Source organism: Ruditapes philippinarum, unplaced genomic scaffold (assembly GCF_026571515.1).
Source record: "Ruditapes philippinarum isolate M1 unplaced genomic scaffold, ASM2657151v2 ctg22_1_1_1_1, whole genome shotgun sequence".
Taxonomy (NCBI): domain Eukaryota; kingdom Metazoa; phylum Mollusca; class Bivalvia; order Venerida; family Veneridae; genus Ruditapes; species Ruditapes philippinarum.
Genome location: NW_026859666.1, coordinates 61,723 through 89,538, shown reverse-complemented (window position 1 = coordinate 89,538; position 27,816 = coordinate 61,723). Strand labels below are relative to the sequence as shown.

At 32.5% G+C, this 27,816-nt stretch overlaps 2 protein-coding genes across 3 annotated transcripts in view; both read left to right on the top strand.

Moving 5' to 3' along the window:
- LOC132757439 (uncharacterized) overlaps nucleotides 1-27,816 on the top strand; it is a 109,004-nt gene that overhangs the window by 66,471 nt on the left and 14,717 nt on the right. The gene's annotated exons all lie outside the window — the stretch shown is intronic.
- Nucleotides 149-13,178, top strand: LOC132757425 (uncharacterized). Of its 2 annotated transcripts, none has more exons than XM_060748704.1 (6): nucleotides 149-289; nucleotides 4,426-4,752; nucleotides 5,556-5,662; nucleotides 8,273-8,498; nucleotides 11,358-11,463; nucleotides 12,228-13,178. In XM_060748704.1, exons 2-6 carry the CDS (start codon nucleotides 4,542-4,544, stop codon nucleotides 12,646-12,648), a joined length of 1,071 nt encoding a protein of 356 aa, XP_060604687.1. In that variant the 5' UTR covers nucleotides 149-289; nucleotides 4,426-4,541; the 3' UTR covers nucleotides 12,649-13,178. The 2 variants fall into 2 exon arrangements, with proteins under 2 accessions (XP_060604687.1, XP_060604686.1); XM_060748703.1 differs by lacking the exon at nucleotides 149-289 and adding an exon at nucleotides 702-904.

Below are 27,816 nucleotides of genomic sequence, written 5' to 3'. Positions count from 1 at the left end.
ATTTATTTGCATAATTTCTATGCAAATGAATGGCGATTAATTCATCATTATGAATATTTTTTATAATAAATATAATTATTTCTAATAATATACGTCTACAAACTGCAATTTTATTTTAACGCTATAATTTATATTTCAAAAGTCATTTTCGCTCACTTTCGTCAAAAAAGTCACTTTCGTATTTTAGGCATACCTACCGGAATACAGAAATTTACTTACTGACCTGTGTGAATGATGGGAACGCACTACTATTGAACACGAAAGTGATAGAAGAAAACAATTCTAAATTGTAATTGTAAAGCGAAAAAACAATTCAATTTAAACGCCCTTGTGGTATTTACTACAAATATAAACATGCATCAAGCACTCCTTATCCTTTAGTGCTTTTACAAACCCAATTCCGATCAACACGCGTCTTAAAACCGAAAGTGAAAGCAGTTTTGAATATTTGAATAAATAGTAACATTGTCGAACTATAAATTAAAATATGGAAAACTTTGATCCCTTGGAAGCAATAAACAATTAAAATCACTTTAAAAGATAAATGTATATTGTGTTTTATAAAATAAAATCGTCAACCCTACGCGGACTTCTTTATGTCGGAGTCATTTTTACCCTCATTACGGTGGGGAATGCGTCATACAACACAGGTCGATATATGAGAATTCCTAGAAAATGAGGCAACACAGTGATAACCTCCCTTCGCATATGTGATCAATGCGTAAATATTGCAAAACAGAAAGTTATTTCTGCGTAGGCGCTCGATCTGTTTCATTTCTGACAAAAGTATTATACTTTCAGGAGATATATATAATATATATAGCTTTATACACGTAATGTACGATATTATAAATGGATAAGGGTGTTATCCTTAATTGTTTTCTCTGGATTTGTCCAGTTTTCGGTAAGATTATTTATGTGTCGTGACAGAAATCAGTAAAATCAATTTCTAGCACCAAGTTTAACTCATTACTAAGAAAAAAGGAAAGAGCTTTGTAATTTTATTTTTGAATGCGTAAAATATGAGTTTACAGATCTTTCTAATGATATGAAGTATATAACTGTTTTATGAAAAATAACTTTGTAAATATAAAATTTCTATATTTTGCATTTTATTAGTCTCCATATTTTTTGCCAACCGTTCCAACAATATTGACCTGACACTCTTTCATTGGACCCTGTAGTCGGTATATCCCGTAAACGTTACGGTCTACTTGTAAAATAATATGAATGTGTTAAAATAGCGCGGTTGGTAAAGGGGGTTCACTTGAAGAATATAGAGGTAAACTGGTAGATTCGAATCCTGTTTCAGCATTTTTTTCTTTATTATTTTAATTTTAAAATTGCCATTCTCTTAAAACTATTGCAAACCTTTTTGCTGTGTGCTATCTGTGTAAACTTTTAATAACTGGCTGCTAAAGCATAGATTGCATAATGTCACAAAGAGAACCGTTGAAAGATACTTTATTGTAATAAAAATATAAATGTGCCTAAAAACACCACTTAAAAGGTATTCTAAAACCAGGTTTAGTGAAACGATTTCAAATTAATTATTGCAAGTAAATTTAAAAACAAAATCAAAACGTGGTGTTGGTAAAGAATCGAACCAGAGACCTTCATTCGGTAGTCCGACATCTATACCAATACATCACACCTCACTGACGAGTGAATATATCGATATATTCGATAGATACTGGTCAGTGTTTATTCAAATGACCTATACGAAAGTAAATGAAGTGGCAGGTCAATATTGTTGGACAATACCAAGTGCTTAACTTGTTTTACTTGATAGTTTGAATCAAATCAATGTTTCAATGTTTATGATGAAGTCCGTGCTTAATAATCTCGTACAGTTTTCGAAGAGAGAAGGAAGTATACAATATGTATGTGTATTATTTGCTAAATGATGGTCCTTCCGCCCATTCAGACACTGAGAGTGCAGACCCCCAAAACAGTACAATTAATATTAGGTCACATCGCCGACGTCCGGCACGTTTGCTTTGTACTATCATAAAATAATCTCCCCTTCATCTTGGTTCAAATTAGTTTGTTTCTTATAAAAGAAGCATGCGAGAGGTATTTTTGCAGTTGTGGAAGATTTGTTTAATTCGAAAATATTTTGAGATATTTTTTGCACAAAAGGCACAATGAATGTTTAATTTTCAATAATTTAACAAAATAGAATTTATTATATATATATAACAATTTATGTTATGCCATCAAACTAAATTTAAATAAATTTATTTAAATTTAGTTTGATGACATAACATAAATTGTTTCCTTTGTAGAAAATATCCCTAATTAATGCCCCAAGAAAAAAGTCAATTTCTACTGCATATAATCTTTCAAAACATTTAAAAAGAATAAAGTGTAAAACATACTTACATTATGATACTATAGTCAATATATATAATAAATTCTATTTTGTTAAATTATTGAAAATTAAACATTCATTGTGCCTTTTATGCAAAAAAAATATATATAAATGTAGTATCAAATAAAATTTTCTTGTAAAATTCAATAAGTAAATTTTCTGTTTATGTTTTGGTAAGTATATGAAAACATTTCCTCTACATTTTCCAAAACTGCCTCCAACCACAATATTTGAAGAAAATCAAACTTGAAAAACATTTGTGCTATTTGCGCCAAAAAATCTCCGTTGCGTAATTTAGCAAAAGTTAAAGGAGCTGCAAAATTTCAGTACACGGTTCACTCGGTCATATAATAGTGAATTGTGATATTGTAGCTATAAATGTTTACTGTTACTATTTATCGGAACACGTTATTCAGAAAACAATACGGTAATCGCTAGATACAGTTTAAAATGAATGAAATATCCACGTAGCGCTTTGTAATGTAAATCTACTATAACTCGCTACTTTAATCTACTATCATTGTCTATTATATTACCTCACCACTAATAATGCACTTATTAACACTTCACATAAGTTCACTAGCTATCACTTCACTAAAGTTCATTTTTAAACACTTCACTAAAAATTCACCTAATAACATGGCACTAATAATACACTTCCTAACACTATTCCAAATTAAAAATAACTTTTCATTCACTATTTCACAAACTGAAATATTTCACCTTCATGGTGATCCAGGAACTCAACAATTATTATACATAATTATGTAATTTGATAGACAATTTTCTAAGTGGTTATATCACCAACATGGTGATCTAGGAACTTAAACTTTTTTTTTGTTCAGAAAACCCTATTTGTTAAATCACCAACACGGTGAAAATTCTTTAAGTCGCTACTTCTCCAACATGGTGATCCAGGTACTTTACGACTTTATGTTGAAGCAGTAACTTAGCACATCTGGAACAAAGATGCCAACACTTTATAACAAACAATGTAAACAATATGTAGGTATGAAAGCCATCAAGTTACACAAACTTACACTTAGAATAGCAACTGTAAAGCATAACACATTTCACAAGTTGTTAAATCACCATCATGGTGTTTAAACAACTTAAACATTTACTTCTTCAATAATGAATGACTAGATTTTTTTTTGTAGTTAATAAATTGTATTAAATCCAAAGGTCAGAGATAAAACTTGATAAGCTCACATCTCTGAACTGGCTATTGGCGGGAATCGCCTGTCTATAAATAAGAACTGCCCATTCAAGCATTAACTGGCGAGTCCTCCAGAAGAGTATTAGTCATTTTAGATTTTTGGAGGATAGTGCAAGATACATATACAAAAAGATGCCCCAAAAGGTCACTAAGTTTATTTATACTCGCCACCGGTTGCCCATATTGGCGAGTCCTAATTTTATCCTAATCATTTATCATTAGGCCCTAACAAATTCATTATCAGCAGGGACGGATACAGATGGGGGGGAGGGGGGGGGGCTGACATGTCGATGGAAGATTTTGACACAGCAATAGGAAACAAATGCTACAAGCGATAAATGCGTACTTATGAAGATTCGGCCAGCATACTGCACGCGTGATAAAAATGTTAAAGTTGTCTCTCATAACTCAAATTATGAGTGGCATGTAAGCTACTTCTAACAAATTGTTTACACTACTATTTACTTGTGTGTTTTACATGTACATTTGTGAAATGAATAAAGAATAAATGCATGTAAACGGGGTAGGTGTGGGAGGTTGACTGAGAAAATTTTGAAATCTGTTGAAAATGATGATATTCCCTCGACTTTCTAATGCTGTTTATGGTACCTTTTAGATCCCTTTGTATTATGTTTAAGTAAGTGTTTGCTAGTAAGCATTTACAAAATTAAATTGGTCAAGAACGGACTACTCAACAATGTAGTGTTAGAATTTTTTTTTATAAACATTCAATTTACTTGAATGATTAATTAGTCTTTATCACTCACTTAATTATCTTTACACGCTTGCTTTACTTATATTTTTACACATGATATGTTTGTTTTTAATTCAGCTTCAAATGTTGATATATTGGAACCAGACAGCCTTGCTTACGGAAAAACATGTGAATGTGGCCGAGATCTAACATTATCTTGTAAGTTCAAGAATAAAACTTTTGCCATTGCTTGGATGAATCAAAACGATATTTCAGCAATTGCTCAGTGTATAAGAAACAAATGTGACATTAACCCTAAATACAATGGTCAATACAAGATATCATATGATGAGACAAATCACATCTTTAATTTAACAATTATTAATATAACCATGAAAGACAATGGAAGAAAGTTGGTGTGTTCAGATGGAACCAGTACTGATTCACAGCTTATTAGGGTCAAAGGTGAGCATAACCTATTTATTTACACTACAGTATATTTTTCTCATATATTAATGATTTAAACATTAAAATTGTGCTTATCTTATGTTATGTTTGTCTTTAGACATACACACATATTAATATGACAATAAATACTTCTTATTAATCTTTTTCATATGAGATCTGTCTCCTAAGAATATTTCGATCCAGTTTATCTTTTTATAAATCAAATATGTTTCCACAGTTGCATTTCTTCCCTATAAAGAATAAAAATTGAATTTTGGTCACGTTTTAATTGCATGAGTTGTGTAATCATATTCAACAATGAAAAAAATCGTTTTAAATTTGATAGGGTAGTAAATTTTTTGGAATGTTTAACATTGTTTTTGTATTTATAAATTACAAGGAATTTAATGAAATGCAGTTGATGCGTATGAATAAAATGTTTGTGAAGTCAATTGTTTTATCTGTGCGACGTAAACAAGGCTTATGCAGAAGTTTCTTCAGTTTTCTTTATCGCATAAATATTTTGATTAACCACTTGCATTTTACTCTTTATAGTTTGAGTTTACTATTTTACCGTTGTGATGGGATATGCTTCTTATTAAGTAGTAAAGCCTTGTTTCGACTTTTTAAGCTACAATCAGGTTTTTACTCCGCCAGTTAAACTGAATAGATCTACATAATTGTTCAAAAGATGATTTATTGCATAATTAACATGAATTTTATTACAGCTAGTATTGAAATGAAATAAGTTTACTTTTAATTAATAATTAATTAATTAATAAGACTTTCATAGTCTCAATATTTTTTTTAATATGTTACAGATTTCGAGCCTCTGATTTTTGAAAATACAACAGCTGGGACCATACAAGCTATCTCTGGCTGTATTTCAAATGTCACGAAAGTTTCGTTTAAATGGATAAAGATATGTGTATGTTCTTCCTTACATCGTCATATAATGCCAGTGCTATAATAAGAATTTTTATTTAAGTAGTTCATATTCATTAACCGTGACTGCGATAACTTTATCTGAGATGGTATATTCTTGCATATCAGACAGGATACCATTTACACCAGTGCTGGAAAACCCTGTCTTACACACCTCTATGTAAGACAAGTCGCGTGCTTTAAATGACGTCATTGACGCGCGCCTTTTGTGTTAGGATGACGTCACTTAACCGTTATGAATGAAGTTGTAAGTTCATACGCTACTATAAGAAAAAAGTGCGCAATGAGAATATCAGTTTTCTACGGAGCCTCTAAGGTGACATTTTCGACACTTTTTTCCCGGCATTTAATTCGTTTTTACGAAATATTAATTCGTAATTACGAAATAATAATTTGTTTAACGAAACAATAATTCGTTTTTACGCAATATTAATTCGTTTTTACGAAATAATAATCCGTAATTACGAAATATTATTTCGTTTTTACGAAATAATAATTCGTATGAAATATAAATTCATAATTACGAAATATTAATTCGTTTTTACGAAATAATAATTCTTTTTTACGAAATATTAATTCGTAATTACGAAATATTAATTCGTATTTACGAAATATTAATTCGTAAAAACGAAATGTTATTTCGTAATTACGGGGGAAAAGGTGTGGAAAATGTCACCTTAGGGGCTCCGTAGTTTTCATAATTTCTGTTCTGATATGTGATATGCAAACACTGGCTATCGGTACGGACAGGGATATCTAGCTCTCGATATTCCGGTCTGTACCGACAGCCAGTGTAAGATTCTTATATTCTATGTTGACAGAATGGATTCGAGTTATTAAGAATTGCCAAATGATATTATTTAAATATTGTACTCGTAATTAACTGTAAGATGTAATGTAGCCAACGCTTTCAAGAACAACACAAAGGTTTATAAAAGTTAACACATTTAATGAATATGAATTATGTCTGTATATCTAAATATATGTTTATCAATTTATCAACTAATTTAAATGAATATTTCCTGTTTCATAAGTGATAAAATGTAAAGGTTATTTTATATACATTACCGTTAATTACACAGAATAAATCTTATAAGTATAGTAACTACTAGGGAAAGACAAGTGTCAATGAGTCTGACAAAATCCGGGTGTATTAATACGCATTAAGAAAATAAATAATTTGAATAGTTACATTGAAATATTTAAATTTACAAAAACTAAGTTCAAATACAAAATAAATAATAGTAGTGCAATTTGCCATATGTCATCGATTAGTGTTTAGATAGATATATATGTTATATTTCAATGAAAACTTTCAGTTGTACAATGTATAAGTTTACAGATGAATAATGAAAAACAATAAGTTTCTTTTTAATTGGATTATCAGTATTTCAGTTATCTTGTTTTCTTTCTAGCATTTTGAAAATATGTATCGATAAACTTTATATAGTCTAGCCTTCAATATTTTAAATTTGACCATGTATAGTCGGGCGCAGAAGGGGGTGGGGATTGTGTGTTGCTCGAATATTGCTCTTCCTTTTTTGTTCATTACCATACAAATGTCAGATGCTCGTGAAGTTTCATAACGGAAGCTTCTCTTTCATACGGTGGCATAAAGGTGACATGTGTTGTTTTAATTTATCTCGTCGTGGCCACGAGTTAATAAGTCGTGGCCACGAGATAGCTAAGTCGTGGCCACGAGATACTATTTCGTGGACCCAAGTTACTAAATTGTGGGAACGAGATATCTAAGTCATGCGATAATTAACCAATCAGAATACACTATATTTATTATGATTTTTTAAAGTTAACATCTTACTTTTACATGCAACATTAATCTTTGAAAATACTGAAGATATTTACTTTGAACTAGTCTTTAGGATTATATTAGAATGTCACCTTCCAAGGCCAATCAGACATTAATTTTGACTATAGTCCTTTGTTGGGACAATTTTGTGATCGAATTGGTCAGTTTGTACGTACTACGACCTGTTAACCTTGTTTATACAATAACATGAGAAGGAATAAGTCCTGGTTTATTTTATTTGGTTGGGTCATTGCCCATGGACAGTAGATAGCCTATATCTTAGTAACTCGTGGCCACGACGTAGTATCTCGTGGCCACGACTTAGCTATCTCGTGGCCAAGACTTAGTAACTCGTGGCCACGACATAGTATCTCGTGGCCGCGAGATAAATAAAAACACACACACACACACACACACATGTTACCTTTTGTGCCACCGTACTTTCCCCTAATGGTAGAATGATCTATTTTGGGGTGTGATATGTGTAAAAATCTACTAATATTAGTTTTAATGGCTTCAAATTAAATTAGTTGGTGAGATCTGTTTCTGTAATAGTATCTAGTATCTGCCTATATATATTTATGTTTTGATAATGTGTAATCAGAAAGCACGGATGTGCCGACTGATCGTAGTCTGTACTGGACGAGTTGGTGAAATCAATTGTCGCAAGCAGATTAAGGATTTAAATGTATATAGTTTTTGTAATTGCAAAAGAAGTAAATATCCATAAGAAACTATAAAATGTTATAGATATTCAAGACATGAAAAATCGTTCATTTATTGTAGGGACGTAACAAGCGCGAGAAAGAAATCACCCCAAAAATCCACAACACAACTACAAGTTGTTCGAATAGTTCTGATTGTGGGAATGATCAGCAAATACAGTACTCAGAGGTAATTTCCGCAAAGGCTAGTAACAATGGAAATTGCTATCTGAAAGTTGTTGCGGATTATGGGAATGAAAAAATAGAGTCGTATCATACCGTTGGAAAATACATGATGGAGGATCAAGGTAGTATTGACTTTATTTCTATTTTATAGATTGTTGTGGAATTAAAATCTTTTTGCACATTGCTGAATAATTAATGACGTTAAATATCGAAAATAATTGTAATTATGAACAAGACTCATGTCTCAAAGTTGAGAAAATGTTATTTCATAGATTAATTTAGGGTTTTTTAAAACTGCAACAAAACGTCCTGATATCAGTTAAATTATTAAATATTATTAGTTGATGGCATGAGTTTATTTTGAGACTTTTAAATATTTAGATCGTACTTGTACTGAATATTCTTATATAATTAAACTTTTATTCTGCTTCATAACTATAAGAATACTGTTCTACTCAAGAATCGATGACCGTCAGCTTAGGTAAATAGGGAGATAATTGGATTTGAAATCCAGACGTTGAGTGTAACGACCCTTGTGCCTCTCCGGTCGCTTGCTGATATATTGGTCATTACTCCCCTACCGGTGTAATCGGATGGGACTTTAGGTTTACCCTCCGTCCGTCTGTTCGTCCACAAAACTTGATCCCTTGATAACTGAACTGAAAATATTTTTAAGAAACTTGATATATGGATAGATGGAAGTCTCGAGATTATGCACGTCATTTTTTTCTTCCCATTTTGAAAAAAACTTTGCTACACCAGCAAATATACTATATACTTAAAATATGGCAAATTAACAAAAAAACAAGATCCCATTTTAACACAAAAAGTACTGTTAATATTTTTATGAAACTTGAAATATGTGCAGATGTCAGTCAGAAGATAATGCACGTTTTTAGCTCACCTGTCACAAAGTGACAGGGTGAGCTTTTGTGATCGCTTTTCGTCCGGCGTCCGTCCGTCGTCCGTAAACTTTTGCTTTAAATGACATCTCCTCATAAACCACTGAGCCAATTTCATCCAAACTTCACAGGAATGTTCATTTGGTGGTCACCTTTAAAAATTGTTCAAAGAATTTAATTCCATGCAGAACTCTGGTTGCCATGGCAACCGAAAGTAAAATCTTTAAATATCCTCTTTTAAACAACCCTAAGAGCTAGAGCTTAGATATTTGGCATGAAACATCTTCTAGTGAGTGTCTACCAAGTTTGTTCAAATAAAAGCCCTGGGGTCAAAATTAGCCCCGCCCCAGGGGGTCATTGATTTTCCCTATATGCATATAGTAAAAACTTAAAAATTCTTCTTTTAAAGAACCCAAAGAGCTAGAGCTAAGATATTTGGCATGAAACATCTTCTAGTGAGTGTCTACCAAATTTGTTCAAATAAAAGCCCTGGGATCAAAATTGGCCCCGCCCCAGGGGGTCATAGATTTTCCCTATATGCATATAGTAAAAACTTAAAAAATCTTCTTTTAAAGAACCCAAAGAGCTAGAGCTAAGATATTTGGCATGAAACATCTTCTTGTGAGTGTCTACCAAGTTTGTTCAAATAAAAGCCCTGGGGTCAAAATTGGCCCCGCCCCAGGGGGTCATTTATTTTCCCTATTTGCATATAGTAAAAACTTAAAAAATCTTCTTTTAAAGAACCCAAAGAGCTAGAGCTAAGATATTTAGCATGAAACATGTTCTAATGGGTGTCTACCAAATTTGTTCAAATAAAAGCCCTGGGGTCAAAATTGGCCCCGCCCCGGGGGTCATTGATTTTCCTTATATGTGTATGGCAAAAACTTAAAAATCTTCTTTGAAAAAACCAATATAGCTAGAGTTTAGATATTAAGCATGAAACATCTTCTAATCAGTGTCTACAAAGTTTGTTAAAATAAAAGCCCCGGGGTCAAAATTGGCCCTGCCCCGGGGGTCATTGATTTTACTTTTTTGTGTATAGCAAAAACTTAAAAATCTTCTTTGAAAAAACCCAAATAGCTAGAGTTTAGATATTAAGCATGAAACATCTTTTAGTCAAAGTTTGTTCAAATAAAAGCCCGGAGGTCAAAACTGGCCCTGCCCCAGGGGTGTTATTGTTTTTAACTATATGTGTATAGTAAAAACTTAAAAAATCTTCTTTTAAAAAACCCAATGAGCTAGAACTTAGATGTTTAGCATGAAACATCTTCTTATGGGTGTCTACCAAGCCTGTTCAAATAAACAAATAAAAGCCCTTGGGTAAAAATTGGCCCGGGGGGGGGCTATATATACAGGTGAGCGACCTCAGGGCCATCATGGCCCTCTTGTTTGTCTTCCTATGGAAATTTTGGTAGCTGTGGCAACATATTGACCTAAAATATAACAAATATAACAACGTTTGTATTAACTCAAAAATTACTAAAAATATTTTTATGAAACTCGAAATAAGAAAAAAAGAAGGCTGTTTGGAGATTATACACATCATTAGGAATATAGTGAGAGTTGTCCTACTCACCTAAAGTCTGTGACTGCGTCCAAATTTCTGGTTAATGTTTTGACGCAGTAAGTTCTTTTTCACTATAAGTTCTTTATTTCTTTGAAAAGTTGAAACATTAGTTATGCATTTTCATCTTTTGATTATCTGTTGTATTAACATATTTCTTTTGATTATCTGTTGTATTAACATAATTTCCTTACTAGGTAAGGAAACTTAACACATTACTTTAATACAAACTAAGAACTCACAAGATTTAATTTCATTCATGTCTTCCTTGCAATACTATGAATTTATTTCTTGTTATTGGTAAGTTATCTGGTTAGGTGATATGATCTCCGATATATGCCCTAAACAATTTAAAATCGGGTTAAAACAGATAAAAAAAAACAAGCTAGCTACTCAGTTACTGACTCATGCACTGACTAATGATTGAGATAGCGGTTAAAGCGCAAATACAATTCTTTAATTGATTAAGGCAGTTTCACACAAGGGAATGGAAACGATTAAATGTTATTTTGCAGATGAAGAAAGAAGCAATGCTGTAATTGTGGTTGCAGTAATTGTACCTGCCTTTTTACTGATTTTTGCATCAGCTATATATTTCATTTACTTACGTCACCAAAAAAAGTAAGTTTGCTCAATGAATCTTTTATAAATTAATTATTGTAATAAATAATTATATAATCATTAGGTCATAATAGACACTCCAATGAAAAATCAAATAAGACAAACAGCCAGTTTGTTTAAAAGGTATTTTTAATCCGTAGACGTGTTTTCTACGGCCATTGGAACGTTCCAATGATTTTTCAAAACTATTTTAAAGCATTTGTTAAGTCTTTTTCTAAATTGAAAAATAAGATTTAGATTTGTAATCACTTTTTCACTGCTACTACTATAGAATATTTAGAAATGCTTCTAAAAAAGATACTTGAATAATTATGCTAGTGGATATTGAAAGGTAAAAGCAAAAAGAAAGATAATATAAGAAAAAAATATTTTGAATATTGTAGGTTCAATACAGTATTTATTGAATAAGTTGAAAAATTTTTTTTTATGCTTTTGAATGGGTTTATCCACTAAAATCATATTTGATAATTTCACAGCGAAAAGTATCAAAATATAATTTCACAGTTTTCCTGTCGGGGTTGCGTTCATTGAACGCCGCCCTTCCTTGTTGATCTTGTTTTTCATATATTTGATAGTAATTATCGCACAAAAATAATGTTTCCTATAATTCTATCTCTCAGTTATTTTTTAACACTTACCAAAAACCAAATATTCAACAGTTTTTTTTTAACCCAGAGTTGCAAGACCAATTTTGTTTAAATGCTGACAGAAGTCATGACAACATTTCAGTTGTTATAATGAGTTTTTATTCAAAAATCTTTTAGGAAAGAAGACGAAATACAAAGTCTAGGGTATAATGGAATAGAAGATCATAAGGAGGAAGAGGTTATTTCTGAAGCAAATGACATGACTTCAAACGAAACTAAAGAAAACGACAATTCTCACTGTCAAACTGTGCCCAAAATTGAAGAAAAAAACGGTCTCTCCTCTAAAGGACAAACCAGCATTGATCTTAATCCAGATAGAGATGTTGTCGAAAATGATAGAAAACAAAAAAATTTGCTTGCTAAACTCCACTATTTTTTTGTTGATATACCAACAAATGATGAGGAACACGACTTGTCTGCTATCGAACCTACAGCAAACGACAGTTTCCTAGGTCAAGATATTCCCGAAATTGAAGAAGAAAACAATCTGGCATCTAAAGAACAAACAAGACTTGATCTTAATTACAGATGGAGGTGACCTCAGACATGATGAAAAACATAAAATACCTGCTTGCATAATAACATGATTTAGATGATGATATGCTTGAAAATGAAGAAGAAAAAAATATGTTATATAAAGAACAAACCATAATTGACCTTAGAACAGATTTTGTTTCTTTAATAAAGGATTCTTAATTAATTATTCGTATAAAATATTTACTTGCTTTGTATTGGAAAAAAATAGTAATGATAACATTCACATATACCCTATTTTGATTTTTATATTGCTGTTTAAATGAAGTATTGTCTTGTAATCAGATTGTTATATGTTAATTAAATAATAATATAGCTGAATTGGAGATATTCTAAACTTATCAAATATGTTCAAAAATAGCGAATTGTAATGGTAAGAGTGAACAGGCACAAATCAAATTAACTTTTCATACGTTTATATTTTACGACAAACAATGTGACCAATGTAAATTTCTCTAAATATTAATCACAATGTAAAAGTAACGTACAATTATTAAAAAGATTGGAGCAGTCTTTTTATAATAAAGGCTTTTTTTGTGTGTGTTTTTTTTTTAAAAGCACAAACATTAATAAATATTTTTTCATGAATATGTCACCATAAAAATCTTTTAAAATACCATTTACAATTCGCTAAGTATAATGTAAGTTTAACACAGTATAAATACATCCTTTCAACAAAAACAGGCAGTTGAAAAACAATTCAACAGATTGACTTGACTAGTCAACGTCCCAAATATAGTTTATGCATTCTCTTATTCAAATAAGACACACTCAGTACATTTTTTAGAATTTCCTATATTTATATTTACTTATAGATGAGCATAGTATATCTTTATTGTTATGTTCGTGTCTTTTTAAAGCAGATGCTAATGTATATAATAAGTTATACAAGTTACGGACGGGGCATATTGGAGAATATAGCCTGAATAACATAAACATGATCCGAGGCGCTAGTCGAGGGTTATATTTATGTCAGCAAGGCTATATTCTCGCATATATTACGTCAACAACTTCTATAACGAATTTATAATAACGCAAAATGACAACAAGTCTATTAGAAAACCCAACATCTTAACGTGTATTAAATTATATCTGCCGAAAAAAATTGTTTGACTGTGAAAAAAGAATACGCTCAAATTGCTTGTATCAAAGAATTAAGATAATTAATTGCTCTCAAATAAATCCGACACTTTTTTTTCTGTTTTCATAAAATATATGTGTGCGGTAAATAACAGAGCAATTCCATGTTACAACTCTTTCGATATTTTGGAAGCAATATTATTTGACTGTTGATAAACTTTGTTAAAACAAATCATAAGATATGGCTCTGATACCCTTTAAGACTGTTTCAAACAATTCAAAGTAGCGCTTGTAGTAGGTGCACAAAGAGATGACGTAAAACGTTAAACTACATGAACGTTGCGCAATAAAATGAAATTCAGATATCAAGTAATAATAGCTGTGTACCTAATTTTTGAATTTGATATGCCATAAAACAAAATTAAATGCACAAACGTCAGGTAACCGTTTACGATGTAAAAATACATATGTGCGCGCTTCGGTTCTGTTTAAGCAAATCAATGTTTGAGAAGATTATTTGCATTATATATACTTTTCTTTTCTACTTATTTTATTATACATGTCTATGTCAACTACTTTGTTACATGGAAAGCTTTGACATATTTTTAAACAGGACACATTTTGATATATACTATATAACTTCATAGCTTAAATGGCCCATCAAATATCACGCAGACATCAGTATTAATCACTATTTGATAGCATATTTAGAAACAATATCCGGCATAAATAGATATACATTTTTTAAATATGCAATATTTATTATTCATAATAAAAACTTTATGATGATTTATAGTATTTGCTCAGGCTTTTGACTAGTTAGTTTTATGATTTAAATTAATTGAATGCCGCTATAAAATCAATGTGAGGTCCAGTATAAAATTTTAAAACATTTACAATGTGTTGGGCGTGATATAAGTGATTATGTAAATACATGTATGTACAAATGTACATTTATTCTGATAATATGTGTTTAAAATACCTTTTCATTTAAAACAAAACTATAAATGTTTAATAATGGTCAAATATATAACAAAATCATATTAAAAACTTGCTACTCTCTAAGTATCCTATCAAGATACAATCTTACGTAAACGTATTGTGTTTCGATTTCGACATGACAGTTTTGGATCAAGTAATATTAGTGACATTGACTTATAACAGCAGCGGTGTTGTGCTATTGGTACACTTGTAATATCCATCAATCATTTTTTTCTTTTTCGTTTTCGGACAAGGCTGTTTTTATGGACAAACTTTAAATCAAAACGCCACATATGCTTACAATATTGTAAATTTCCTTGTATTGTTCTGTATTGTTGTGTTTTGTTTCATTTCACAATACATGCACTATACATCAAAATGTTAATTGTTGTTAATTGCAATACTGTTAAGAGATGATTGTACATGTTGTATATATTTAATGTTCTGCTCTTCATGACTGGAGGAAATAAAAGAATCAATGAACCATGCTTAAGAGGTAAGAAGTGTTTATGATTTTTGTAAATAAGAGTACATTTGAATTTTTGTTTAATGCAGTTTGGCATTAGAGTGCAAACTCAGAGGAAACAAGAAGGGAGTTATAAGTTTAAAATGTAAAATAATTTAATGGGTTACATAAAATATTTGCTAAAAAGATACAGCTTGAAAAAAAGAACCAGAATAATTTATGATTTATTGTACAGATAATTAGATATAAAACTTAACATGAGTAAAAGATTAAGAGATTTGTGACAGTCACTTTGGTGTTATGATGCAGTTAAGGAAATGAATATATTTTATCAAAGTGAAAATGACTTATTTGTTCAAAATTAGTTTTCTAAGTTGCACGACTCAACCAGAGCATGATCTTGTGTTTAATGGTGTGACCACCCCAACAGCCACTATAACGATCTGAATAATTGACAACATAGGTCAGATAAATATTGTGTTTAACGACAGATTTTTAACTTCAGAAATTTTTAATTGTATTAATGTTGGAAACCTTAGAATTTCATTGTTACGACTATGTGTTTCATCACGTAGACTTGTTTCCATATCTAAAAATATTTGAAAAGATCAATATAGTTATAAATATTGCATTTATTAATTTAGAAAGTGACAAAGATATCAAAACTTATCAATGTATATCTTCACCACATTTGACTTACCTTACTAAGCACTATGTTTTATAAGTAATATCCATCGATCATTTCTTTTCTTTTTCGTTATAGAACAAAACTGGTTTTTATGGAAAATCTTTTAATCAAAACACAAAATATGCTTAAAATATTGTTATGTTCTTTGTATTATTCTGTATATTGTTGCTTTTTGATGTTTGTGATTTTTTACTAAACATCCCCTGTACATCAAACATGTTAATTATTGTTAATCTTATGATATAGAGGATTTGTTCTAAATGGTTTTGAAGGTGTTGATTTGTGTTTTTTTAAAAATTGTTTACACTTTTATAGACCTTTTTACAGTACGATTTTCCATAGCAACGAACGTTGCATTTCGCGCATGCGCATTCTGCGTAGGGCAAAAAGCAATAACGATGTCTACAGTTTATCATACTTTAAGGCTTTAATAGATGCGATTTCATGTTCTGTCACCCAAATAATATTAATTTTCGGATGACTTAAGGCGGTAAGAACTGAAAACGTGAATTTATTTTTTAACAGATCTACGAATATGTGCGGGAGTAATAATACAATGGTCAAAACGGGCACACACATGTCTTTGTTTAAGGTATCAAAAACGACTTTTCCATCAGTAATTTAAATTGCAACAGCAGGGTGTAAAAGAAAATTTTTTATTACCCCTGTATTACGTAATATTACACAATTTGTATTGTACACTTCCTTTGAATAACTGAATTGGTCACGCGAACGTGTGTTCATTCAACCGGGACGTTTAAATATCATGATATAGTTAATCAGTTACACTTATTAAAATGGTAATTCATATAACTTTTAAATATACCGATCAATGTTTATGGATTTTGAGAAGAGAAAAATTGTGTGACGTGTATTATTAATCAAAGGGCTGCAAGCTCTGTGGTATTTTCTGATCTTTTACTGACTATCTGTATGTATTTTCCTACATAAGTTTATTTTTATATACTATAATTCATCTTACACAGCGACTGCTTTAATATTTTTTTCTATAACAGTTTAATTGAAATTGATACATATGGAATTTTGCATGACTGGAGTTGCATCAAAAATCATTTTTTATGACAGTTGCATATCGTGGCTACTTCCCTAAAAAAGACACTTCAAACAAAAAGTTGCCTCGACTAGGATTTGAACCTTAGGCCTCTCACACCCTAAACGAGCCCGATACGAGCGCGATACCCCTGCACCACGGTGAAGTAATACGTAATATGTAGCCTGAATGAAAACAAATACATTGTTATTCTAAATTGAGAATTTCCATTTCGTGTTTGTAATCCTTATCAATTTCGAGGTATTTTGTTCACGATAAACAGTCCGACGTGTATATAATCCACTACTCGGCAGTCAGATTTATTTGTGTACTACGCACTGGAGTATTCAGTAATCGACATAGCTAAAAATAGCATTTTCATTGATTAAAATGATATTCATCCGCGAAATTTGTGATTGTAACCTCATATTTCTATTGAATAATCCGAACTATCAATGCACTGTTATTCTTTAAATGCCTACATTAAAAATTATTCTGTCTTTTAAATTGCTGGTTTTTAAGCAGTTTTGAGTGAGAACTACTTTGCATTGTTAGGTCTGTTAGGAAATTTTGTGTTAGACCGTGGATGTTAGCTATGTATTTATTGATCTTGCGATCAGAAAATACAAAAATAACATGTATTACGAAGAAGCAGAAAAAAAGGTGTTTTATCTTTTCCAAACAACCCATCTTAACTTCTTAAGATTTTGAAAAAAAAAAAATTTAAAATCTGTTTATGTAACTTAAAGATATACTATGCTCATCTTTAAGTAAAATATTTTTATCAAAGAAATTTGATAAAACCTATGAAATTCTCACCGAATGTGTCTTATTCGAATGAAAAAATGAACAAACTATGAATTGGAAGTCGCGTTCCCTTTAACAGAAGAAGTAAAAACGGGCTTTTCTTAAAAAAACTACCAGTTTTTTTAACGACGCTATATATTCATATTGTGACCACCTATAGTGTGTAGAGTTTTTAACATGAAATATCTACTTTGTGTGAAGTCAAAACATGTTTATTTTATATTTACAAAAAGACTGTGTAGCAATTACCAATAAGTCCTGATATCAAATTTGAGCATAGTGTATCTTTAAATTTTTCTGTTTGCATCACAGGCAAATCGGATAAAGGATATAATCAGGTATATTGAACACTAAAAATGCACTATCACCTGCTCTGAATGATAATTAATCTCGATTTCATGTTATATAATTTCATTTGTTTTTAAATGTACTATTTCAACAGTAAATAAGTTGATTTTTCATTTGCTCACATCTTCTTTAAAAATAATGATCTCAGTGTCAGGTCCGTGATCGTAAATTCTTAAACAAGTATCTTTTCCATGCCTTTTTATGGCATTCTTCGCCACAAAGCTATAAAGTCATCTTTTCTATATTTGTTGAAAGCTATTTTATATAATTTTCTACCGTTTACCTTGAACTAACTCGGAATTTTCTATGAACTTCTTCTATATTTCTATGTAGGGTGAAGCATTTTTTTGCCCTACGCAGACTGCGCATGCGCGAGAAAAAACTTATTCCGGTCGATTTTTCATAGTTACGGACCGCGTCGTAAAAAGGTCTATATGCAGATGAAATTTTTTGTCGAAACAGAAGAATTTTTACATATAGCCTTGTTGTTATAAGAGATAGTGTGATAAATTGACATTAGCTGTAAATATTATGAAAACTAAAATAAAGATTTATAGAAAATGTGGAAAAAGATAAAATAATTCATATCTAAAAGGAGAAAGCTTAGAAACTGTCGAACAATCCGCTATTTTTAGCTCATCCGACCACAAAGTGGTCAAGGTGAGGTAAAGTGATGGGGCTATGTCCGGCGTCCGTCGTCGTGCGTCGTTCGTCGTCAACAATTGGGTTGTTAACAGTCTAGCAGTCACATTTTTGATCGGATCATTGTCAAACTTTGTCAGAATGTTTGTATCAATGAAATACAGATCGAGTTCGAAGATGGGTTATCTTGAGTCAAAAACTAGGTCACAGGAGCTAAAAATAGAAAAAGCTTGTTAATACTCTAGTGGCTGCAGTTTTGATCCAATTACATGTATTCTGGAAATTTGTCAGGAAGGTTGTTGCAGTTTTGATCCAAATATTCTAGAAATTTGTCAGGAAGGTTGATTTGATGATTTCTAGGTCAAGTTTGAAGATGGGTCATCTCCGGCAAAAACTAGGTCACAGGAGCTAAAAATAGAAAAAGTTTGTTAACACTCTAGTAGCTGCAGTTTTCATCCAAATATTCTGGAAATTTGTCAGGAAGGTTGTTTTAATAATTTCTAAGTCAAGTTCGAAGATGGGTTATCTTTGGTCAAAAACTAGGTCACAGGAGCTAAAAATAAAAAAGCTTGTTTACACTCTAGTGGCTGCAGTTTTGATCCGAATATTCTGGAAATTTGTCAGGAAGGTTGTTTTGATGATTTCTAGGTCAAATTTAAAGATGGATCATTACCTGTCAAAAACTAGGTCACAGGAGCTAAAAAAAGAAAAAGCTTGTTAACACTCTAGTGACTTCAGTTTTGATCAAGATATTCTGGAAATTTGTCAGGAAGGTTGTTTTGATGATTTCTAGGTCAAGTTTAAAGATGGGTCATCTCCGGTCAAAAACTAGGTCACAGGAGCTAAAAATAGAAACAGTTTGTTAACACTCTGAGGCTGCAGTTTTGATCCAAATATTCTGGAAATTTGTCAGAATGTCGTTTTTCTAGGTCAAGTTCGAAGATGGATTATCTACGGCCAGAAACAAGGTCACAGGAGCTAAAAATAAAAAAGCTTAACACTCTACTGGCTGCAGTTTTGATGAAAATATTCTGGACATTTGTCAGGAAGTTTGTTCTGATGATTTCTAGGTCAAGGTCGAAGATGGATCATATCCGGTCAAACACTAGGTCACAGAAGCTAAAAATAGAAACAGCTTGTTAACACTCTAGTGGCTGCAGTTTTTTATCCAAATATTCTGGAAATTTGTCAGGAAGGTTGTTTTGATGATTTCTAGGTCAAGTTTGAAGATGGGTCATCTCCGGTCAAAAACTAGGTCACAGAAGCTAAAAATAAAAAAAAATCTTTTTAACACTCTTGTGGCTGCAGTTTTTATCCAAATATCCAGGACATTTGTCAGGAAGTTGTTTTGATGATTTCTAGGTCCAGTTTGAATATGGGTCATCTCCAGTCAAAAAATAGGTCACATTGGCCAAATATGGAAAACCTTCACACAATTGAGGTCACATTTTTGACTCAATTATCATCAAACTTGGCTAGGACGCATGTCTAAGACATTGCTTGGATGCGGTTGATGGGTCAGGGGAGCGATCCAGGGCCATCGTGGCCCTCTTGTTTCTTCTGGCGATCTACGTTTTGGTTTAAAATTATTTATTTCATATAAATCAAACAATTATTGTCTTATTCTTGTTTAGGACAATGCACGAGAAGCGGAAGCTACACGACAAAAACGAATCTGAGAGCATAATATAACGTATATTTATTTGATTAAATTTCCACGTAAAACTTTCGATGTATGTTCAAACCGACTAAGATGTTGACCCCTCATTAGTCGCAATCCATAAAATGTTTGTCATTGAATGTAACCGATACACAATTAACACAATATGATATCACATCGTGCGTGGCAATTCAAACAGGCCACATTACATTCAAGGCGTTCAAAGCAAAAGGAATATTTAGACGATAAATTGAACAATATGTGATCGGCTGGCGATTATCGGCTAGACCATAGTCACCATTTTTTATTCAGATCGTGCAGTCTTATCTGTTTGTCGTTTGAACGGTAACCTGCATGGAATCTAAGGTCATTTATGTCAGTATACCCATTCACAAATTATTTCAATGCACTATTCACACTTTTGTACTGTTCATATTAGGGGATGTAATCGTTGCCGGGAATCTGCTTATCTAATTGACATTTGATTTTTGTTGTTGTTTTAAGTTTATTTTAGCTCGGCGCCGGAAATTCCATATGTCCGAGATCTCAGCGTCCATGCCGGTCCACTCTAGTAGTCTCATCGGGGACGTCTTTTTCATGCCGATCTTCCTAAGTCCTGTTCTTCGTTCGGTGGAGGAAAGACAATACCGGAAAAGCATCAAGTTCCGTGACGGCTGCAAACAGGCGGTTGACATAAAACGGCTCTTGTTAGCGCCACCCTCCAGAGTTAGTCACGACAGGTCAACCAATCACCTCTGGTACTTAAGATGACTTGACCTTGACCTGCCGTGTGCCTTATCCGCGACGTGCACGCCTCTGGAGGGATTTGGAGAAGGGACATTTGATAGGCTTGCTATCCCATTTTATTGTGACGCATTAAAGACATATAGGGGTTCCTTTGTCGGCAATGGGAGTCATCCGGTGGTCGGTCGATCGGTTGGTCGGTCAGTCGGTCGGTCGGTCGGTCCAGCGGTCCGTGGCCTTTTCCTTGTCCGGAGCATAACTTGAAGACTAATGGTTGGAATTCAATTCAACTTCATACAAATGCAGTGCACAAGAACCACAACTCCATCTTGACTAATAACAGAGTTATTGCTCTTTGTTACTTTTCCTTGTCCGGTTGTCCGGAGCATAACATGTAAAGTACTGGTTGGAATTCAAAACAACTTAATACAATAACAGAAAGTGCCATGCACGAGAACCATAACTTTATCTAAAGTTACAAAAAGAGTTAATGCCCTTTATTACTTTTTCGTTGTTTTTTCCTTGATTAGAACATAAATTGAAAAACAACAGAGTAATTGCCCTTTGTTACTTTTCCTTGTCCGGGGTATAACTTGAATTCTACTGGTTGGAATTCAAAACAAGTTCATACAATGGTCAAGCACAATAAGAGGTAGTACAATGTACAAGAACCATAACTATATCAAGAGTAATTATAGAGTTATTGCCTTTTTTTACTTTTCCATTGTCTTTTCTTATCCAGAGCATAACTTGAAAACAACTGGTTGGAATTCAATACAACTTCATACAAAGGTCAAGCACATTGGGTGAAAGTGCAGTGTACAAGAACCATAACTCCATCTTGACTAACCACAGAGTTATTGCCCTTTGATACTTTTTATTGTCCAGTGCATAACTTGAACATTAATAGTTCAAATTCAACGCAACTTCATACAATGGTCAATTACAATAAGAGGAAATGCAGTGCTCAAGAACCGTAACTCTATCCAGAGTAATTATAGAGCGGTTGCCCTTTGTTACTTTTCCTTGTTCCAGAGCATAACATGAAATCTACTGGTTGGAATTCAATACCATTTCATACAATTGTCAAGTATATTGAGATGAACGCAGTGCACAGAAACCATAACACTTTCTTGACCCATTTAAGAGGTTTTGGCTTTTGTTACTTTTTATTGTCCAGTGCACAACTTGAAAATTAATGGTTAGAATTCAATGAAACTTTATACAATAGTCAAACGCAGTGAGATGAAGTGCAGTGCACAAGAACCATAACTCTGTTTGGACTAATTACATAGTTATTGCCCTTTGTTACTTGTTTGTCCACTGCATAACTTGAAAACTAGTAGTTGGAATTCAAGACAACTTCATACAATGCTCAAGTGCAGTGAGAGGAAATACAGTGTACAATAACCATAACTCCATATCAAGTATTTGCAGAGTTGTTGCCCTTTGTTCCTTTTCCTTGTCCGGTTCATAACTTAAAAAGTAATGTTTGGTATTTAATGCAACTTCATACAATGGTCAAGTGCAATGAGAGGGAGTGCAGTGCCCAAGAAGCATAACTTATTCTGGACGTATTTCAGAGCAATTCAATAAAACTTCATTAATGGTCATCCACATTGAAAGGAAATGCAACATACAAGAACCACAACTATCTATTATTGCCAACAACCATAACTCTATTTCAATTCTTTTACAAGGTATTCTGTTAGTAGTAACTTCCTCATTTCCGAAGCAGTCTTGCAGGGGTATTAATCAAATTTAGTGATATTCTAGTTTGAGTTATTGCCCTTTGTTAATTTTCATACTTTTTTGTCTGTGTCATTTCCCCTAAACTATAAAAGCAATGGACTTGAAACTTGATTGGATGATAAAACTCATTAAGAAGTGCAGTGCACAAAAAACCTGTACTCTGTACTTCATTATTTTTTAGGTAATTTTCATACTTTATTTTTGTCCACACTTAAGAAACTATTGACTTAAAACTTCATAAGATGATGGATCTCATTGAGAAGAAGTTCAGTGCACAAAAAACTTGTACTCTGTACTTCATGAGTTTTGAGTTATTACTTTTTGTTAATTTTTATACTTAATAGCCTTGTCCAGTGAGTTTTCTTGTCTTTTTTTAATTTTCATGCTTTATTTTTGTCCGGGCTATTTCTATGGAAGGGATTATCCGCCACTCTAATTAATATGAATACATTGTAATTAATATGAAGACATTCTTATTATTTTGAAGACATTCTTATTGATAGGAAGACATTATTATTATTATGAAAACATTGTTATTAATATGAATACATTATTATTAATACCTTGTAATCATTATGCAATATTAAGATGTTGTACTTGCTGACGTAACTCGAGTTCTTATTGAAATATGCGAACATTCAATTTACACTTCAGTTCTAAGGCTGTAAACATGCAAACTATAGTTAGATATTTAATTCGCTGGCTTTCAAATATTTTACCTTTATTTTTATTTGCTTTCTAAAATTAATTTGACACACATTTTATTCTTACAGTGTTTCAGTATTTATTTTACAAAAATCATGGTAATTTTAGTCCCATGCTGACATTGTTTATTATGTATTCGAAATAGCAGTTTGCATAGCACAAAAAGAGTTTCGAAGTATAAATTCAAAATTAATTAGCTTTTTGCGCTAGAATTGGCCCTTTTAATCAAAGGGGAATAACTGGTAAAAATGTAAAATATAATAACCGCTCCCTGACCGGTGTTCACAAATCTGATACTACGAAAACTAATCCGATCATGCGGAGGTTAATGACTACCAAATATTTCCCCCTATATATAACGCATAGTAAAAAGACCAAGTTTGTGGCAATATATCTCAAAATCCGCCGCATACAGTATGCCAGATGCATACCTTTTCTGAAAGATCTTCAAAAATGAATTGATTTAAAGAATAACAAAAGCCACCGCCGGGCGGGGGCAACGCTTGACTTTTTAATTTTTCTAAAAGCAAACAAAGAAATGTTTGAACAAATCTTAACGTTTCCTTTTTAGCTCGACTTTTTTTTTTGAAAAAAAGAGTAGAGGTATTGCTATAGTCGCGGCGGCGTTGCCGTTGCCGTCCGCAAACTTGTACCTGGATCATAACTTTTTCTTCTTGGTGTATTGTCTTCATTCTTGGCCACAACAACCCTTGGGACAAGGCCTTTCAGTACACCACACTAACCTTGACCTTCATCCATAAATGACCTTGACCTTCAAGGTTAAAAGTCCAAATTTTGCTTGTTCATGCTGTTCATTGGCTGTAACTTTGTTATTTTTGAATGGATTGTCTTCAAACTTTAACTTAATAATCTTCAAGGATATCCCTTAAAAATAATCCGACAGACCTTGACATTCACTCATAAATGACCTTGACTTTGAAGGTCAAATTATTGAAATTTTAATTTTTTGGCTATTATTGGCTGTAACTTTGTTATTTTTGAATGGATTGTCTTCAAACTTGAACATAATAATCTTCAAGGATAACCCTTATAAATAACCAGACAGATCTTGACCTTCACTCATAAATGACCTTGACTATGAAGGTCAAATTATTGAAATTTTCATTTTTTGGCTATTATTGGCTGTAACTTTGTTATTTTTGAATGGATTGTCTTCAAACTTGAACAAAATAATCATCAAGGATAACACTTAAAAATAACCAGACAGATCTTGACCTTCACTCATTAATGACCTTGACCTTTTCATTGTTTTTGCTGTAACTGGCTGTAACTTTGCTATTATTGAAGGGATCAACTTCATATTACATGTATTATATCAGAACATACTTAAGGACAAGACCTTGATACCACCACATGTCACCATCCACCACGTGACACCACCAGCACGTGACACCACCAGCACATGACTTCACCACGTGACTCCACCACGTGACACCACCACGTGACTCCACCACGTGACACCACCACGTGACTCCACCACATGACTCCACCACGTGACTCCACCACGTGACTTCATCACGTGACTCCACCACGTCTCACCTCCACGTGACTCCACCAAGTGACACCACGTGTATCTATTTTTAGAATTTTCAATTTATAGAATTGCGTGTTTCTATTTATAGAATTGCGTGTTTCTATTTATATATATAATAGTATATTTATATATACAAAATATATAGACAAAACTAATGTGACAAAATAGACCGATTAATTTTATAAAAAGGAAACGTTAAGATTTTGTTCAAACATTCCTTTGTTTGCTTTTAGAGAAAGTAAAAAGTCGAGCGTTGCCCCGCCCGGCGGTGGATCTTGTTATAAATTTAATCGGTCCGTCTTGTCATATTAGTTCTGTCAATATATTTTGAATATATACGCATAGTAATTCAATGAAAATTAATATATATTTATTTGGTAGTCATTAACCTCCGCATGATCGGATTAGTTTTCGTAGTATCAGATTTGTGAACACCGGTCAGGGAGCGGTTATTATATTTTACATTTTTACCATATACAAAAAATGAAAACAAGTGCCTGAAAAAAATCTCATATATATAAAACAAAAAACACAGTCCATGATTTGACTTATTTAATTATTTGCCAACCGGTTTCTCTTATGACCATCAGGGCAAATGTGACAAAAGTTTGTTCTCCGATATATATAAATGCGTATATATATATATAAATATAATCAAAAACGCTATTTAAAATTTGCCGTAGCTTTCGGCCTTGCGGCCTTCTTCAGCAGAATTAATTTTATATACAAATATATCAAACAAAACAATTTGGTACAACGTATCCCCGGTTGCTCCAACATAAATAAAACGTTCGCAACGCTTACAATAAACTGCATACACAACATTCGTAGATTTGCACGTGATCTGATTTCGAACCTTATACGAGGCCCCGTTCACACCAATGAATGTGTCTCTATGTTCTCTATGTTGTTTGTAAGTCGATTCATTAGTACATATTCGCTTAGCACGGAGGGCAAGTCCATATGGTATTGATTTTTTTGTCGATTCCGGATGAGACGAATATTTATGCAAGTACAGGTGTTTATCTGTGGGTTTAGTGTATAGGTCTGTTATTAAAATGCCATTCTGAAACTTCGTCATTACGTCGAGAAACTCAAGTTTTTCAGTAGAATATCTTAATTCTAATTTTATTCTGGGATGAAGGTTATTCCCAAGCTCGTGGAATGTTTTTAACGACTCGATACCGTGAGTCCAAAGGCCCCAAACATCATCAACATACCGGCATATACACTGAATAATTCGTATCATCTAATGTATTAAGCTACTTATATATTTCTACTTTGGTTTCATAAATTGATACATTAGTTTCATATATTGAAAATGAATTAATATATTGATAATTCGGTTTCATATAAGGACATCTGGTTCCATGCATGGCTACTTTGGTACCATATATTGAAGAATTGGAATCATATATTGAGAAAATCAACTTGTATAGTGCTAACTCGGTTTCATACACTGACGGTATGTAGGTTTATTGTAACTGTGGATTAATATAATGGATTCCGGTTAAATAAGAAGGTGATTTCAATTCATATATAGTCGAAGGGAACTTATATATTATCCAAATGGTTAAATAAATTGAAAAAGAACAATATCAGACAGCCATGGCTTTCCATAAAAATACCATGCGTAGGTAGATACCAACCCGTATTTGACAGACATTAACAATGGTTAGCGTTTTTGTTAATACGCATATTGTACCTTGATTGAAGAAAAGTAATGGTAGTGCAACAATTTTTGTAAATATTGTAAACATACATTGTACCCGAGATTGACGCGTTCATGTCTAGCGCAGAAATAAAGAAAATAGTTTACTGTAGTTATAAATACAATATTATCGATTTAAACCGCTCAATAGAAGCGACAATTAAATGACCTGTAAAATAATTTTTAAAAACGCTATTGTAACAGACTGTCATAAAGCCAGCGCAAAACCTACCATTAATAGATTGTACATGTACTTGATTTTAAAAATTGTTTTCTAAAATAAATTATTCACGTTTCACATAGGATTAATTCACGATGGTATCGATTGATAAGAGTTTACTTCTTTGTTTTCTATGGATTAACGCAGTTTTTGGTAAGTATCTTTCAGGGGCGTAGCTAGGGAAAAATTAAGTGAACGCATAAACGCACAGGTCAAGTAGGGGGAGGGGCCTAGACTGGGGTTTAATAGTATGAGTGAATTTAGTCTTTTAATGATATTTTGTTTATACGATGCCAGGTCAATATACATGTAATGTCACAAAGAAGAATTATTACAAGATCTTTTATCGCAGAAAAATCACAAGTCAAAATTTTCCAATTTAAAAACTGCAATTTAAGTCTTGAAGAATGCAAATGCAAAGGATTAAATACGGAAGAGATTTGGCTTTGGTTAAATGGCTGAGGTGCTGACTGGGGCCGCCATCTAGTGGTAGCATGAAACTGTGAGAACATTTATAACTGATTTGTTTCGTTATTACATGTACTCATAGTTCTCCATTCCAAAACAAGGGCTTGCTCGAGTTCCATCAAATTGCGAGGGACATCTGGTCGCTTTCTCACACGCCTGTTTAATTAAGCCCACAAGTGTGATGTTTAGACCTGGTGCCTTGGGAGGCAGGAGTTGCTGGAACCCGAGCAAGTCCTTATACATAAGACAGGTGTTTACAGGTTGTTACAGCCATGGGAGGACACACAAAGTATA